Here is a 13948-nt window from a genome sequence, read left to right on the forward strand (position 1 = left end):
AGAGCCCTATGGGTCTTGGTCATAAGTAGTGCACTATAAAGGGAATAGGGTGCCATTTGGGACACAGCCTCATCTGAGACAGGGCTGTTAGAGAGCCTCTTAATCCCAGAGCTGATAAACTGCAATTATGTGTGATTTGAGGTTTGAAGCTACTAAAGTATTTCTACACTCCATTTGAATATAAACTGTCTGAACTGAAGCATTGGTCTGAGGGAGAACTTACCCGTTCACCCTTTTCTCCTTTGGTACCAGCAGAGCCCTGTAACAGAGAGTATATATTATAAACACCCTTTGGGACCAGCAGAGCCCTGTAACAGAGATGATATATTATCAACACCCTTTGGGACCAGCAGAGCCCTGTAACAGAGAGGATATATTATCAACACCCTTTGGGACCAGCAGAGCCCTGTAACAGAGAGGATATATTATAAACACCCTTTGGGACCAGCAGAGCCCTGTAACAGAGAGGATATATTATCAACACCCTTTGGGACCAGCAGAGCCCTGTAACAGAGAGGATATATTATCAACACCCTTTGGGACCAGCAGAGCCCTGTAACAGAGAGGATATATTATCAACACCCTTTGGGACCAGCAGAGCCCTGTAACAGAGAGGATATATTATCAACACCCTTTGGGACCAGCAGAGCCCTGTAACAGAGAGGATATATTATAAACACCCTCTGCTTTGGAAATGTAATGGGAGGAAGAGCTTCATGGGCATTTTTCTCCTGAGTTTCAAAGTGCTTTTGTTCTGACTCACAGTTGTACGAAAAAAAAGCATGTCTGTTTAGGAGCGCTTGTCCAAGTCCACTGTAGTAGAAACACTGTGACTGTTACAGCGGTTTATGACCTGCTGGATCGTGTGCTGTCCGTTTTCGTTCGCCAAACACATAAAGCAAATGGATGCACATGTGATCTAACACATTAGACACCAGAGACAGAAAGCTCTAATAAATATGATGTCCATTTAACGATTCTGATATCATGCATGTAACTTGGGACCACAGTATATGAGGAGAGAGGTCATTCGGTCTTTTGTGAAACATGGAGTCATGCATCAACTACCTTGGTGTGTGTCAGGTGTAGAGTATATTCCAGGAATAATATGCCAAGAGTGGACACTGGAAGAGAGAGGTAGAGCTCAGTGTGGCCCCTAGCTGATCATCTACCTCTCATCACCATGACAACCACACTGACAAGACACACACTCACACCGCCAGTCAGAATAGAGGTCTCCTGAGACCCGTGGAAAAGGGCAGCTGTGCCAAGTTTCTGAACATTTTACTGGGATGTGACCAGATTAAAGTGAAGCACAAGGTTTTACTTAGCAAGAAGACGGGACAGATAACCTTGGAAACATGACAGAGGAAACATGACAGAGGAACCATGAGAGAGACCATAATATGCCACATGGGAGAAGTTCTACATGGGAGAGCCAACTGCTTTGAGGCGCACAATACGAAACACGAACAGCTGCCACCATATCCATCCAGATAATGGATGCTGACGTTGCTAACCCTTATATAACAGTCACAAACATCTCGGATTGTAATCCAAACAAAACCAAGGTTTGAGGTTTCTCACAGGCTAATGATCTTCATATGAATAGCCTGATATCTAGCTGGTCACAGGCTAATGTTCTTCATGTGAATAGCCAGATATCTAGCTGGTCACAGGCCAATGATCTTCATGTGACGAGCCAGATATCTAGCTGGTCACAGGCTAATGATCTTCATGTGACGAGCCAGATATCTAGCTGGTCACAAGCTAATGATTTTCATGTGAATAGCCAGATATCTAGCTGGTCACAGGCCAATGATCTTCATGTGACGAGCCAGATATCTAGCTGGTCACAGGCTAATGATCTTCATGTGACGAGCCAGATATCTAGCTGGTCACAAGCTAATGATCTTCATGTGAAAAGCCAGATATCTAGCTGGTCACAAGCTAATGATTTTCATGTGAAAAGCCAGATATCTAGCCGGTCACAGGCTAATGATTTTCATGTGATGCGCCAGATATCTAGCTGGTCACAAGCTAATGATCTTCATGTGAAGAGGCAGATATCTAGCTGGTCACAAGCTAATGATATTCATGTGAAGAGCTAGCTGGGATAAGGATGTTGCTCTTTTGATCTCTCTCTCTCTCTCTCTCTCTCTCTCTCTCTCTCTCTCTCTCTCTCTCTCTCTCTCTCTCTCTCTCTCTCTCTCTCTCTCTGCTGTCCCCCAGGTCTGTGATTGATGGTGTGCTCCAGAGCCAAACGGTGCTTGTCTTTTAGCCCAGGGCTGGATTCAGCTGAATTAACTGTCACCAGCCTCAGCCCATAATCACACCAACAGTTGGCTCATCTCTCTCTCTGGTCCTCCGCTCTGCTCCGGGAGGCAGAGGAGACATTATAGATGGAGACGTTGAAGACACCATAAACAACAGTTGGAGACGTTGAAGACACCATTAACAACAGATGGAGACTGTGACACTCTGGCTCCAGGGACTCTGATTGTTGAGCCAGGGTTGTTATTTTCATTTAGGGTGTATTTCTATGTTGGATCTAGTTGTTCATTTCTATGTTTGGTTTTGTTGTTGATTAGTCATATGACTCCCAATCGGAGGTAACGAGTGTCAGCTGTCGGCTCGTTATCTCTGATTGGGAGCCATATTTAAACTGTGTGGTTTCACCTGGGTTTTGTGGGTTTTTGTTCCATGTTTCTGTCAGTGTTACAGAGGACTTCACTATCGTCATTTGTTGTTTTTTCGTGGTTGCTTTATTAAATAAAGTCATCATGTTCACTCCACGCGCTGCGTATTGGTCCGCTTCTTCAGACGATCGTGACAGAAAAACCCACCATCAAAGGACCAAGCAGCGTGTGAAGCGGCAACAGGACCCAGCTCCAAAGGCTTCCTGGACATGGGAGGAGATTTTGGACGGAAAGGGGTCCTGGACTTGGGAGGAGATCCTGGATGGGATGGATCGCCGTCCATGGAGCGAAACGGTGGAGAGGCGACGGCGAGAGGAGCAACGGCGTCAGCAGGGCCATCATCGTTGGAAGGACGAGAGGCAACCCCAAAAAGTTTTTTGGGGGGGGCACATGGCTTGGACGACGGGGCTAACGGAGGCAGAGAAGGGGCGAATTCAAGAGGCAACCAGGTTACGGGGGTCACTGGCCAAAGTAGGGAAAGGAGATGTAGAGGCACGGCGTGAGAGACTGAGGTGTGTATCCAGTCCGGTCCGGCCCGTTCCAGTTCCCGGGGTAGAGCCAGTGGTGTGTGCCTCCAGTACGGTCCGGCCTGTTACGACCCCTCGCACCAAGGATACGGTGCGCTTCGCCAGCCCGGCCCGGCCTGTTCCGGCCACTCGCACCAGGGATACGGTGCGCTTCGCCAGCCCAGCCCGGCCTGTTCCGGCCACTCGCACCAGGGATACGGTGCGCTTCGCCAGCCCAGCCCGGCCTGTTCCGGCCACTCGCACCAGGGATACGGTGCGCTTCGCCAGCCCAGCCCGGCCTGTTCCGGCCACTCGCACCAGGGATACGGTGCGCTTCGCCAGCCCGGCCCGGCCTGTTCCGGCCACTCGCACCAGGGATACGGTGCGCGTCGCCAGCCCTTTCCCACCAGTGCCTACACCACGCCCCAAGCCTCCTGTGTGTCTCCCGAGTCCTGTGCGTCCTGTTGCTGCTCTCCGCACTAGGCTTAATGTGAGTCCCCAGGGTCCAGCATGCCCTGTTCCGGCTCTCCGCACTAGCCCTTATGTGCGTTCCCAGGGTCCAGCATGCCCTGTTGCTTCTCCCCGCACTAGCCCTGAGATGCGTGTCCTCAGCCCGGTACCTCCAGTTCCGGCACCACGCATCAGGCCTACGGTGCGTCCCCAGGGCCAAGCATGCCCTGTTGCTGCTTCCCGCACTAGCCCTGAGATGCGTGTCCTCAGCCCGGTACCTCCTGTTCCGGCACCACGCACCAGGCCTACGATGCGCCTCAGACGGCCAGAGTCTGCCGTCTGCCCAACGGGGCCTGAACTGTCCGTCTGCCCAGCGCCGTCTGAACTGCCCGTCTGCCCAACGCCGTCTGAACTGTCCGTCTGCCAAGCGCCGCAGGAACTGCCCGTCTGTACTGAGCCTGCAAAGCCGCCCGTCTGCCATGAGCCTTCAGAGCCGTCCGCCAGACCGGAGCCGCTAGAGCTCTCCGCCAGACAGGAGCAGCCAGAGCCTTCCGCCAGACAGGATCAGCCAGAGCCTTCCGCCAGACAGGAGCAGCCAGAGCCTTCCGCCAGACAGGATCAGCCAGAGCCTTCCGCCAGACAGGATCAGCCAGAGCCTTCCGCCAGACAGGAGCAGCCAGAGCCTTCCGCCAGACAGGATCAGCCAGAGCCTTCCGCCAGACAGGATCAGCCAGAGCCTTCCGCCAGACAGGAGCAGCCAGAGCCTTCCGCCAGACAGGATCAGCCAGAGCCTTCTGCCAGACAGGATCAGCCAGAGCCTTCTGCCAGACAGGATCCGCCAGAGCCGTCCAGCCAGGATCCGCCAGAGCCGTCCAGCCAGGATCCGCCAGAGCCAGCCAGCCAGGATCCGCCATTCAGTCCGGTGCTGCCCCTCAGGCCGGTGCTGCCCCTTAGTCAGGTACTGTCCCTTAGTCCGGTGCTGCCCCTTAGTCCGGTGCCGCCCCTTAATCCAGTGGGGTTTAGTGGGGGGGTGGTCAGGTGGAGGGGGCTACGGAAGCGGATAGTGACTAAGGTGGGGTGGGGACCACGACCTGGGCCAGAGCCGCCACCATGGACAGACGCCCACCCAGACCCTCCCCTAGACGGTATGCTGGTGCGCCCGGAGTTCGCACCTTTAGGGGGGGGTACTGTGACACTCTGGCTCCAGGGACTCTGATTGTTGAGCCAGGGTTGTTATTTTCATTTAGGGTGTATTTCTATGTTGGATCTAGTTGTTCATTTCTATGTTTGGTTTTGTTGTTGATTAGTCATATGACTCCCAATCGGAGGTAACGAGTGTCAGCTGTCGGCTCGTTATCTCTGATTGGGAGCCATATTTAAACTGTGTGGTTTCACCTGGGTTTTGTGGGTTTTTGTTCCATGTTTCTGTCAGTGTTACAGAGGACTTCACTATCGTCATTTGTTGTTTTTTCGTGGTTGCTTTATTAAATAAAGTCATCATGTTCACTCCACGCGCTGCGTATTGGTCCGCTTCTTCAGACGATCGTGACAGAGACGTTGAAGACACCATAAACAACAGTTGGAGACGTTGAAGACACCATTAACAACAGATGGAGACGTTGAAGACACCATAAACAACAGTTGGAGACGTTGAAGACACCATAAACAACAGTTGGAGACGTTGAAGACACCATAAACAACAGATGGAGACGTTGAAGACACCATTAACAACAGATGGAGACGTTGAAGACACCATAAACAACAGTTGGAGACGTTGAAGACACCATAAACAACAGATGGAGACGTTGAAGACACCATAAACAACAGATGGAGACGTTGAAGACACCATTAACAACAGATGGAGACGTTGAAGACACCATAAACAACAGTTGGAGACGTTGAAGACACCATTAACAACAGATGGAGACGTTGAAGACACCATAAACAACAGTTGGAGACGTTGAAGACACCATTAACAACAGATGGAGACGTTGAAGACACCATAAACAACAGTTGGAGACGTTGAAGACACCATTAACAATATAGATCTTCTAGTGCAAGATGGCTTCTATGGCTTTAAGGTCATTTGAAATGACAAGCAGAGATATATTTCAGGGATGTACAGTCCAGAGGGCATTGTGTAGGAAGACCATGGAAGGTCCCCCAATGTGGAATCATTGACAGGTAGAGGACAGGAAACTTTGACCCATGCAAATCTTGTAGTAACCTGATTAACTTCTTTCAACAGACCTGGGTGGTCTGATGGTGAGTCAATCAACCAACCAAGGGTTCAAAGCAAAGTGTAGAAATGTAAGGAAGAATATCAGGTGGTTTACTTACAGGTGGTCCCTGGTCTCCCAGCGGTCCAGGAGAGCCACTTCCACCAGGGGCCCCGGGTGCTCCAGGACTGCCCTGGTAAAGACACAAATGATCAAGGATGAAATAACAAACTACAAGGTAACTCAAGTTATGTACATTTCATGCATGGATAAGAATTGGAATTGAACCATAATATTTGTAGAGAGAGAGAGAGGGAGGAAAAGGAAGTACAGCAGCACTTAATATATAATAATATAATATATAATAATATAATATATCATAATATAAATTATAATATGCCATTTCACTTACAACGGGGCCTGTAGTACCCTGCTGTCCTTGTGGTCCATCCTTCCCAGGCAGGCCCTTTGAACAGAACAGACAGGATCAACACACCAACTACTGCTTTCCCAGCCAGGCCCTTAGGTCAGAACAGACAGGATCAACACATACTACTGCTTTCCCAGCCAGGCCCTTAGGTCAGAACAGACAGGATCAACACATACTACTGCTTTCCCAGCCAGGCCCTTAGGTCAGAACAGACAGGATCAACACACCAACTACTGCTTTCCCAGCCAGGCCCTTAGGTCAGAACAGACAGTAGCATAAACACTGAACATAACCTCCCATGATCAAAACACCAATGACTTCTGCAGAGATTCTTCATTGAAACCCAATAGCCTGAAACCCTCCACAACAACACTAATGATGATAGTGGGATAATGAGTACAGTAAGAGTAAGCCAGTCAGCGCTTAAATGGTTTGTTATGTTTGTCTGGCTGACCTCTGGCTGACCTCTGGCTGACCTCTGGTTACCGTATCCACACTTACTTTCACAAACTGTAAGAGTCCTCTTCAGCTACTAACCGCACAACTGTAATCAACCCACCAGCCTTATTCTAAAGCTTTCAGACACACAGAAGAATGGGTCAAGTAGGAAAACAGATGAGAAGGCATTATGGTGCTAGTCTGGTATTCAAAACGAAATATCGCTCCATTTCATGAATGTTTCATAATAGTGAAACAGAGCGATGTTCAGTTTTGTATTCCAGGCTATTGGGGTGCACGCACGTATGGCTGCGCGACTCCAGTCAATGATTCAACTGAGGACAATCCCAAATCTGCTTAGATAGCGGTTCAACTCGATTAAAAAAGATAGAATGACATCATAATTTGGATTGGAGTGAACATGAATAAAGTTATCTGGAGGAAAACAAGGAACGTAAACACAATGTTTCCTGCAATCTGTCATGACATGGTTTTAACTTCCAAAAGTTAAATTCTCATTTTCAATTTCCTTGTAAATTGCCAGAGTGATACCAACAACCATTTGCCTGTCCTTGCTTCAAATGTCTGTCGAGGTTTACATCACAACTAAACGGACGCTTGACTGGAAACATTGAACCAACTGAAAGTTGCACTACAACCCAAGGACTATTTCAGGACAAGCCAATTAGAGAAAGTGTTCCTCAAGGGCACATAACCAACACAAATACTAATCAATGAGCTATGGGTTCTCTTTTCTGCGGTTTTCTGTAGTTCAGCATGGCTGCTTCAAAGCCCATTCTCTTTGCCAGAGTGGGTCGACCAGAGTCCCTAGTGTGGGAGTCAACCCCCAGTCAAGCAGTAGAAAGCAGTAAACACCTCCCAGTAAAACCTCATTACGAGGCTCCGGAGTGAGGCCTTGTGAAGGCCAAGTGTAGCTAGAGGAGAGGCCAGAAAGCAGGGGTGGAGCAGGAATGGGGACTAGTGAAGGCCAAGAGGGGCTGTGGAGAGGCCAGAAAGCAGGGGTGGAGCTGGAATGGGGACTAGTGAAGGCCAAGAGGGGCTGTGGAGAGGCCAGAAAGCAGGGGTGGAGCTGGAATGGGGACTAGTGAAGGCCAAGAGGGGCTGTGGAGAGGCCAGAAAGCAGGGGTGGAGCTGGAATGGGGACTAGTGAAGGCCAAGAGGGGCTGTGGAGAGGGCTGGAGCTGGGCCTATTGGTCCATAAAGAAGAGCGGAACCAGAGCTGTGGTTTATCACTGGAGAATCAAGAAAAGCAGGCCGCTTTCTGTCCACATAGAGTGTCAACTAACTGCGTCAAACTGTGATGACTGTAAATTAAACGCACAAAAAAATGGGACCTTCTCCAAGGAATAATGGCTACGGAAATCCCTGGTCTTGTTAAGTCACAGATAGTTAATTCAGAGGAGAAGGCTATCATGATTAATTATGTCCTGTGTTGCTCTAACCGATTTAATAGAAACAAAGTACAGTTCCCAAGAGGAGTCTATTGTTTTTTCTTTTCTGATCTCTCTTGACATCTTTAAAGATGTTACAAACACAGACCGTCCTCTACATTCACAGATGTGTTGCTCTGAGGTGTACAGTTAAGTATATCAGGCCGTCCTCTACGTTCACAGATGTGTTGCTCTGAGGTGTACAGTTAAGTATATCAGGCCGTCCTCTACGTTCACAGATGTGTTGCTCTGAGGTGTACAGTTAAGTATATTCCATCAGAGTCTTTGGCAACTGGCCAATATTACAGTCTTGTGAATGGAACAATCTGGCACTATCATTTACGGTCCAGTAAAGTGTTCCATTATTTATGAAAATTAAGATGATTTATAACATTTGAGCTGTAAGCAGCAGCATCATATCATCGTCACCATCATTATCCATGGCATCTATAAATCTAGATTGCAGTTTTGACCCCTGAGAGTCATAGAAAGAGCTGTAGTGGTTTGAATACGATCTTACAAGATCTTAGAGGATCTTAGAGGATCTTAGAGGGGTCAAATGTGCTCAGTCAGCTTATGGCCGTCGTTGAGGAGCCGGCCATGTGTGGATAACAAGGATGGAGATTCCATATCACTTCATACTACGGTGTTCTTTTCCGTATCTGTTCGATCAGTGCAGAAGCTTGTGTGATACTAAAGCAGATTCCGATGGAGATCTACTGTATGTTGAAAAGTGAAAGTCATATGGTAACATCATTGGGATTGAGTTGACTTAATGTCACACAAGTTCACCCTAAAACCATTCTGTTGCTGTAGCAACCTATGTTGCTTTCTTCAGTCTTTGGGATAAAAATGCGTATTACGAAGGTTCGATATCAACACATCTATTCACGTGTTGTCAGAGTATGAGACATAAAATTGATTCATAGGGAAATCAAAACAGCACTCTGTAAACATCTCATGAGCATTCAACCAGTGATTTAAAGCTTCGTGGCATAAAAACTTCAGAGTTATGTTCGTGTGAGGAAGGAAACAGAATTATGGGCTTCAAAATATGGAAACAACTATTTTGGCTTTAATATTAACATTAGATGGGAACCATAAAACTAAGCTAAAGAGCTCAGGGTGCTCGTGCATTGAGCAGGTCATAGGTCATACGAACAGAATATACATAGAATACATAATACAAATAATCGATCTGTAAGTCGAACAACATGAATAGACTGTTACCCTCTGTCCAACTTGTCCATCTCTTCCTGGTCCGCCAGGAGATCCACCAATACCCTGCAAACAAAATAACAAAACACAGAGTCAAAGTGATTTAAACATGGAGAAACTTTATTAATTCAGACTGAATGGTGAACATCTCATTTACAACATGAGAAACCTTATTAATTCAGACTGAATGGTGAACATCTCATTTACAACATGAGAAACCTTATTAATTCAGACTGAATGGTGAACATCTCATTTACAACATGAGAAACCTTATTAATTCAGACTGAATGGTGAACATCTCATTTACAACATGAGAAACCTTATTAATTCAGACTGAATGGTGAACATCTCATTTACAACATGGAGAAACCTTATTAATTCAGACTGAATGGTGAACATCTCATTTACAACATGAGAAACCTTATTAATTCAGACTGAATGGTGAACATCTCATTTACAACATGAGAAACTTTATTAATTCAGAATGAATGGTGAACAGTTCAACACCAGCGAAAGCTCTGCTGTGTGTATCCAGTCTCCTACAACTCACACATCCCATTCCAAACATAATCATAACTTAGCTATGAGGTTATAAAATATGTATATTTTTGCCACAACATTACAAGAGTGGTCGTAAAGCCTAGTAATGAAAGGTGGGGATGTTATGCAGAGAGGAGAGGAGAGGAGAGGAGAGGAGAGAAGAGAAGAGAAGAGAAGAGAAGAGAAGAGGAGAGGAGAGGAGAGGAGAGGAGAGGAGAGGAGAGGAGAGGAGAGGAGAGGAGAGGAGAGGAGAGGAGAGGAGAGGAGAGGAGAGGAGAGGAGAGGAGAGATTAATGTTGTGTTGTAAGACCAGATCCTGGCACTAAAAACCACCAGCCCTGATATCTTCCCTGTCAGCTATACACACACACAGTCCCCATCCTGGCCCTGAGAGATGTGGTAGCGGCTAGGAAGAGACAGGCAGAGAGCAGACGCAGCAAGGCCAACAGATTGTGTTCCTTTTTCCCTACCACCGGCCAGACCCTACCAGTCACTCTGGTGCTCTCTACCACCGACCAGACCCTGCCAGTCACTCTGGTGCTCTCTACCACCGGCCAGACCCTACCAGTCACTCTGCTGCTCTCTGCCATCGGCCAGACCACCATCAACCCCTCGAGACTGAGAATGGTGGGTAAGGGGTGCTACTCAATGCATCTGTTAGACATCTGTGAAGTAACATAGTTTCAATCATACCCCCTCCCCCAGTCTACCACCATCCCCTACCATCACCCCTACCATCACCACTACCATCACCACTACCACCATCCCCTACCATCACCACTACCATCACCACTACCATCACCACTACCATCACCACTACCACCATCCCCTACCATCACCACTACCACCATCCCCTACCATCACCACTACCACCATCCCCTACCATCACCACCACCATCACCACTACCATCACCACTACCACCATCCCCTACCATCACCACTACCATCACCACTACCACCATCCCCTACCATCACCACTACCATCACCACTACCACCATCCCCTACCATCACCACTACCATCACCACTACCACCATCCCCTACCATCACCACTACCATCACCACTACCACCATCCCCTACCATCACCACTACCATCACCACTACCACCATCCCCTACCATCACCACTACCATCACCACTACCACCATCCCCTACCATCACCACTACCATCACCACTACCACCATCCCCTACCATCACCACCACCATCACCACTACCACCATCCCCTACCATCACCACTACCATCACCACTACCACCATCCCCTACCATCACCACTACCATCACCACTACCACCATCCCCTACCATCACCACTACCATCACCACTACCACCATCCCCTACCATCACCACTACCATCACCACTACCACCATCCCCTACCATCACCACTACCATCACCACTACCACCATCCCCTACCATCACCACTACCATCACCACTACCACCATCCCCTACCATCACCACTACCATCACCACTACCACCATCCCCTACCATCACCACCACCATCACCACTACCATCACCACTACCACCATCCCCTACCATCACCACTACCACCATCCCCTACCATCACCACTACCATCACCACTACCACCATCCCCTACCATCACCACTACCATCACCACTACCATCACCACTACCATCACCACTACCATCACCACTACCATCACCCCTACCATCACCACTACCACCACCACTCAGACACACATCCTTTGCTATTCATTGAAGTGGCCCCCCCCCATGCATTTTTCACTGTCAGGTTGAAACTGAGAGGAGAGGGGAGCGCTCATGACAGGGGTTATATTGTCTTTACTGCATAGTGTGGCTGGTGGTGGTGAGAGACAGAGAGAGGAAAATAGCTCTGTAATGGATGATGTGATGGGGTGCGTCCCAAATGGCACCCTTTTCCCTATGCAGCACACTACCTGCACCACTCAGGGAATAGGGTGCCATTTGGGAAGCAGGCATATTCTCTGTGGCTGCTGTAGATCACAGCAGGTCCTTGAAGGAACCTTCCAGAAGAACCCCATATACTGTATACTCTTAGGGGTTCTGACAAAACGCAGTATTACTTTGTATCCACATGTAAGTATGGCGAGGGGCGTCGTGCCCTTTTATTGATGGCACAGTGCCTTGTAAAGAGAAAGACCCTACTGGAGATGTATTGACTGTCAATGCAGCAGTTAGGTCGAGCTAGGTCAGTGGTATTCGAACTTTTTTAAGCTGGGATCCCATTTTTTCCGGTAGAATTTCTTCCGATGCCACCCCACCCCAAATCTAGTGACACAACCTTAAACTCTGTACATTTTGATTTTTACATCAACAAATAACCTTCAATTATTACATTTTCATCTCCTATCAAAATGAAAAGAAACCAATAAATACATTTACTCAATACATTTTATTTTATATTATTTGTATATTGTCCCACACAATAATCTGTACTCTTAATTTTTATTTTATTTGATATATTTTGGCGACCCTACGGCAATTCCCCCGACACGCCACTAGGAGCTAGCTTCTGGAATATGTTGCAGTGTTGTGACGTGGATTTGAATCCCGGGTCCAGTGGGGCAAGGATGATGCCAACACAGAACCAAGTTGATTTATCCCTACAATATCTCTATTCTTATCTCCTTATCACTGTTGTTTATTGGAAGATGCCAACCAGTCTGATTACAGTTATTGTTACTGACTAGCCTGCCTGGTCCTTGCCTGACACCCTCTCTCTACAGTGGGCCTTGGATGGGTTTGTTATACCCTGGCAAGGCCTTGTGGATGTTGGCAGCTAGTCACAGGATGATATTATTTCAAAGGCGTGGAAACAGCCCCAGGGGACCTTGGCTTTAACCAGTCGTTAGTGGAAACAGAACAGTCAGAATGTATGGATTCAAATTCAAAAAGAAACTGTCGCTGGTGATGTGTAAAATCAGTATGACATGTAAAACCAGTTGAATAAGGTATTTACTTGGAATTTAGTAAGTATGTGTTTCTGAATGATTATGTGAAGGACACATCGATCTCTGTAAAAGACATGGACAAGGCCAGAGGCAAATGAGCAATTCCATGTTTTGTGTAGTTAATGTGCGACATGATATTCTCTTCCACTCACTACTTGGATTGTATTTGGATTGCTACTTGGGTAGGATAATCACAAGGTTTTTATGCCTATCCTGTTCCAGTAAATCCTCTTCTTGGAATAATGCTGTAGAAGTTGAGTTTAGGCCATCTATCAAAAGTGTATTTTGGATCCTGGGCCACATGTATTTCTAAGAGTAGAATGAAAGGTTGAGAGTAGTCTGGACAATGGACATCAACCTTTTCCTTGTCTGATGTACCTGGGATGACCTGTCATGTCTGTGGCCTTCTCTCCCTTCTCCTCCACCACAAAGGGACAAGAACAGGACATAGAAAGTCCCTTCTCCTCTACCACAAAGGGACAATAGAGGACATAGAAAGTCCTGACTCCTCCACCACAAAGGGACAAAAACAGGACATAGAAAGTCCTGACTCCTCCACCACAAAGGGACAAAAACAGGACATAGAAAGTCCTGACTCCTCCACCACAAAGGGACAATAGAGGACATAGAAAGTCCTGACTCCTCCACCACAAAGGGACAATAGAGGACATAGAAAGTCCTGACTCCTCCACCACATGAGTAAGGGGGTTTCAGGCAGCAGCGGTGCAAATACTGTAATGATATTGTAGTAGTCCCCTGTCTAGATGCTTTCTATGTCCTGTTTTTGTCCCTTTGTGGTGGAGGAGTCAGGACTTTCTATGTAATAGCATTCTGTAGACAGACTTCTATAGAAATGGCATTCTGTAGACACAGGCTTCTATATAAATGGCATTCTGTAGACACAGACTTCTATAGAAATGGCATTCTGTAGACACAGACTTCTATAGAAATGGCATTCTGTAGACACAGACTTCTATAGAAATGGCATTCTGTAGACACAGACTTCTATAGAAATGGCATTCTGTAGACACAGGCTTCTATAG

The 13948-nt window shown here is 47.3% G+C and overlaps 1 protein-coding gene across 1 annotated transcript in view; it reads right to left on the minus strand.

Annotated features, from left to right (window-relative positions):
* Positions 1–223: 223 nt before the first annotated feature.
* The window catches only part of LOC311122284 (collagen alpha-1(XIV) chain-like), a gene marked incomplete at its 3' end in the record, with an annotated part of 121090 nt that continues 107365 nt past the window's right edge, over positions 224–13948 (minus strand). The window contains exons 35-38 of the mRNA XM_084196671.1: positions 9424–9477; positions 6287–6340; positions 5996–6067; positions 224–259 (exon numbers count right to left, since the gene is read on the minus strand). Coding sequence (XP_084052797.1) covers positions 224–259; positions 5996–6067; positions 6287–6340; positions 9424–9477 — 216 coding nt within the window. The remainder of the gene's footprint in view (positions 260–5995; positions 6068–6286; positions 6341–9423; positions 9478–13948) is intronic.

The sequence above is a fragment of the Coregonus lavaretus genome (genome assembly GCF_964263955.1).
Source record: "Coregonus lavaretus genome assembly, contig: HAP1_SCAFFOLD_1344, whole genome shotgun sequence".
Lineage (NCBI taxonomy): Eukaryota > Metazoa > Chordata > Actinopteri > Salmoniformes > Salmonidae > Coregonus > Coregonus lavaretus.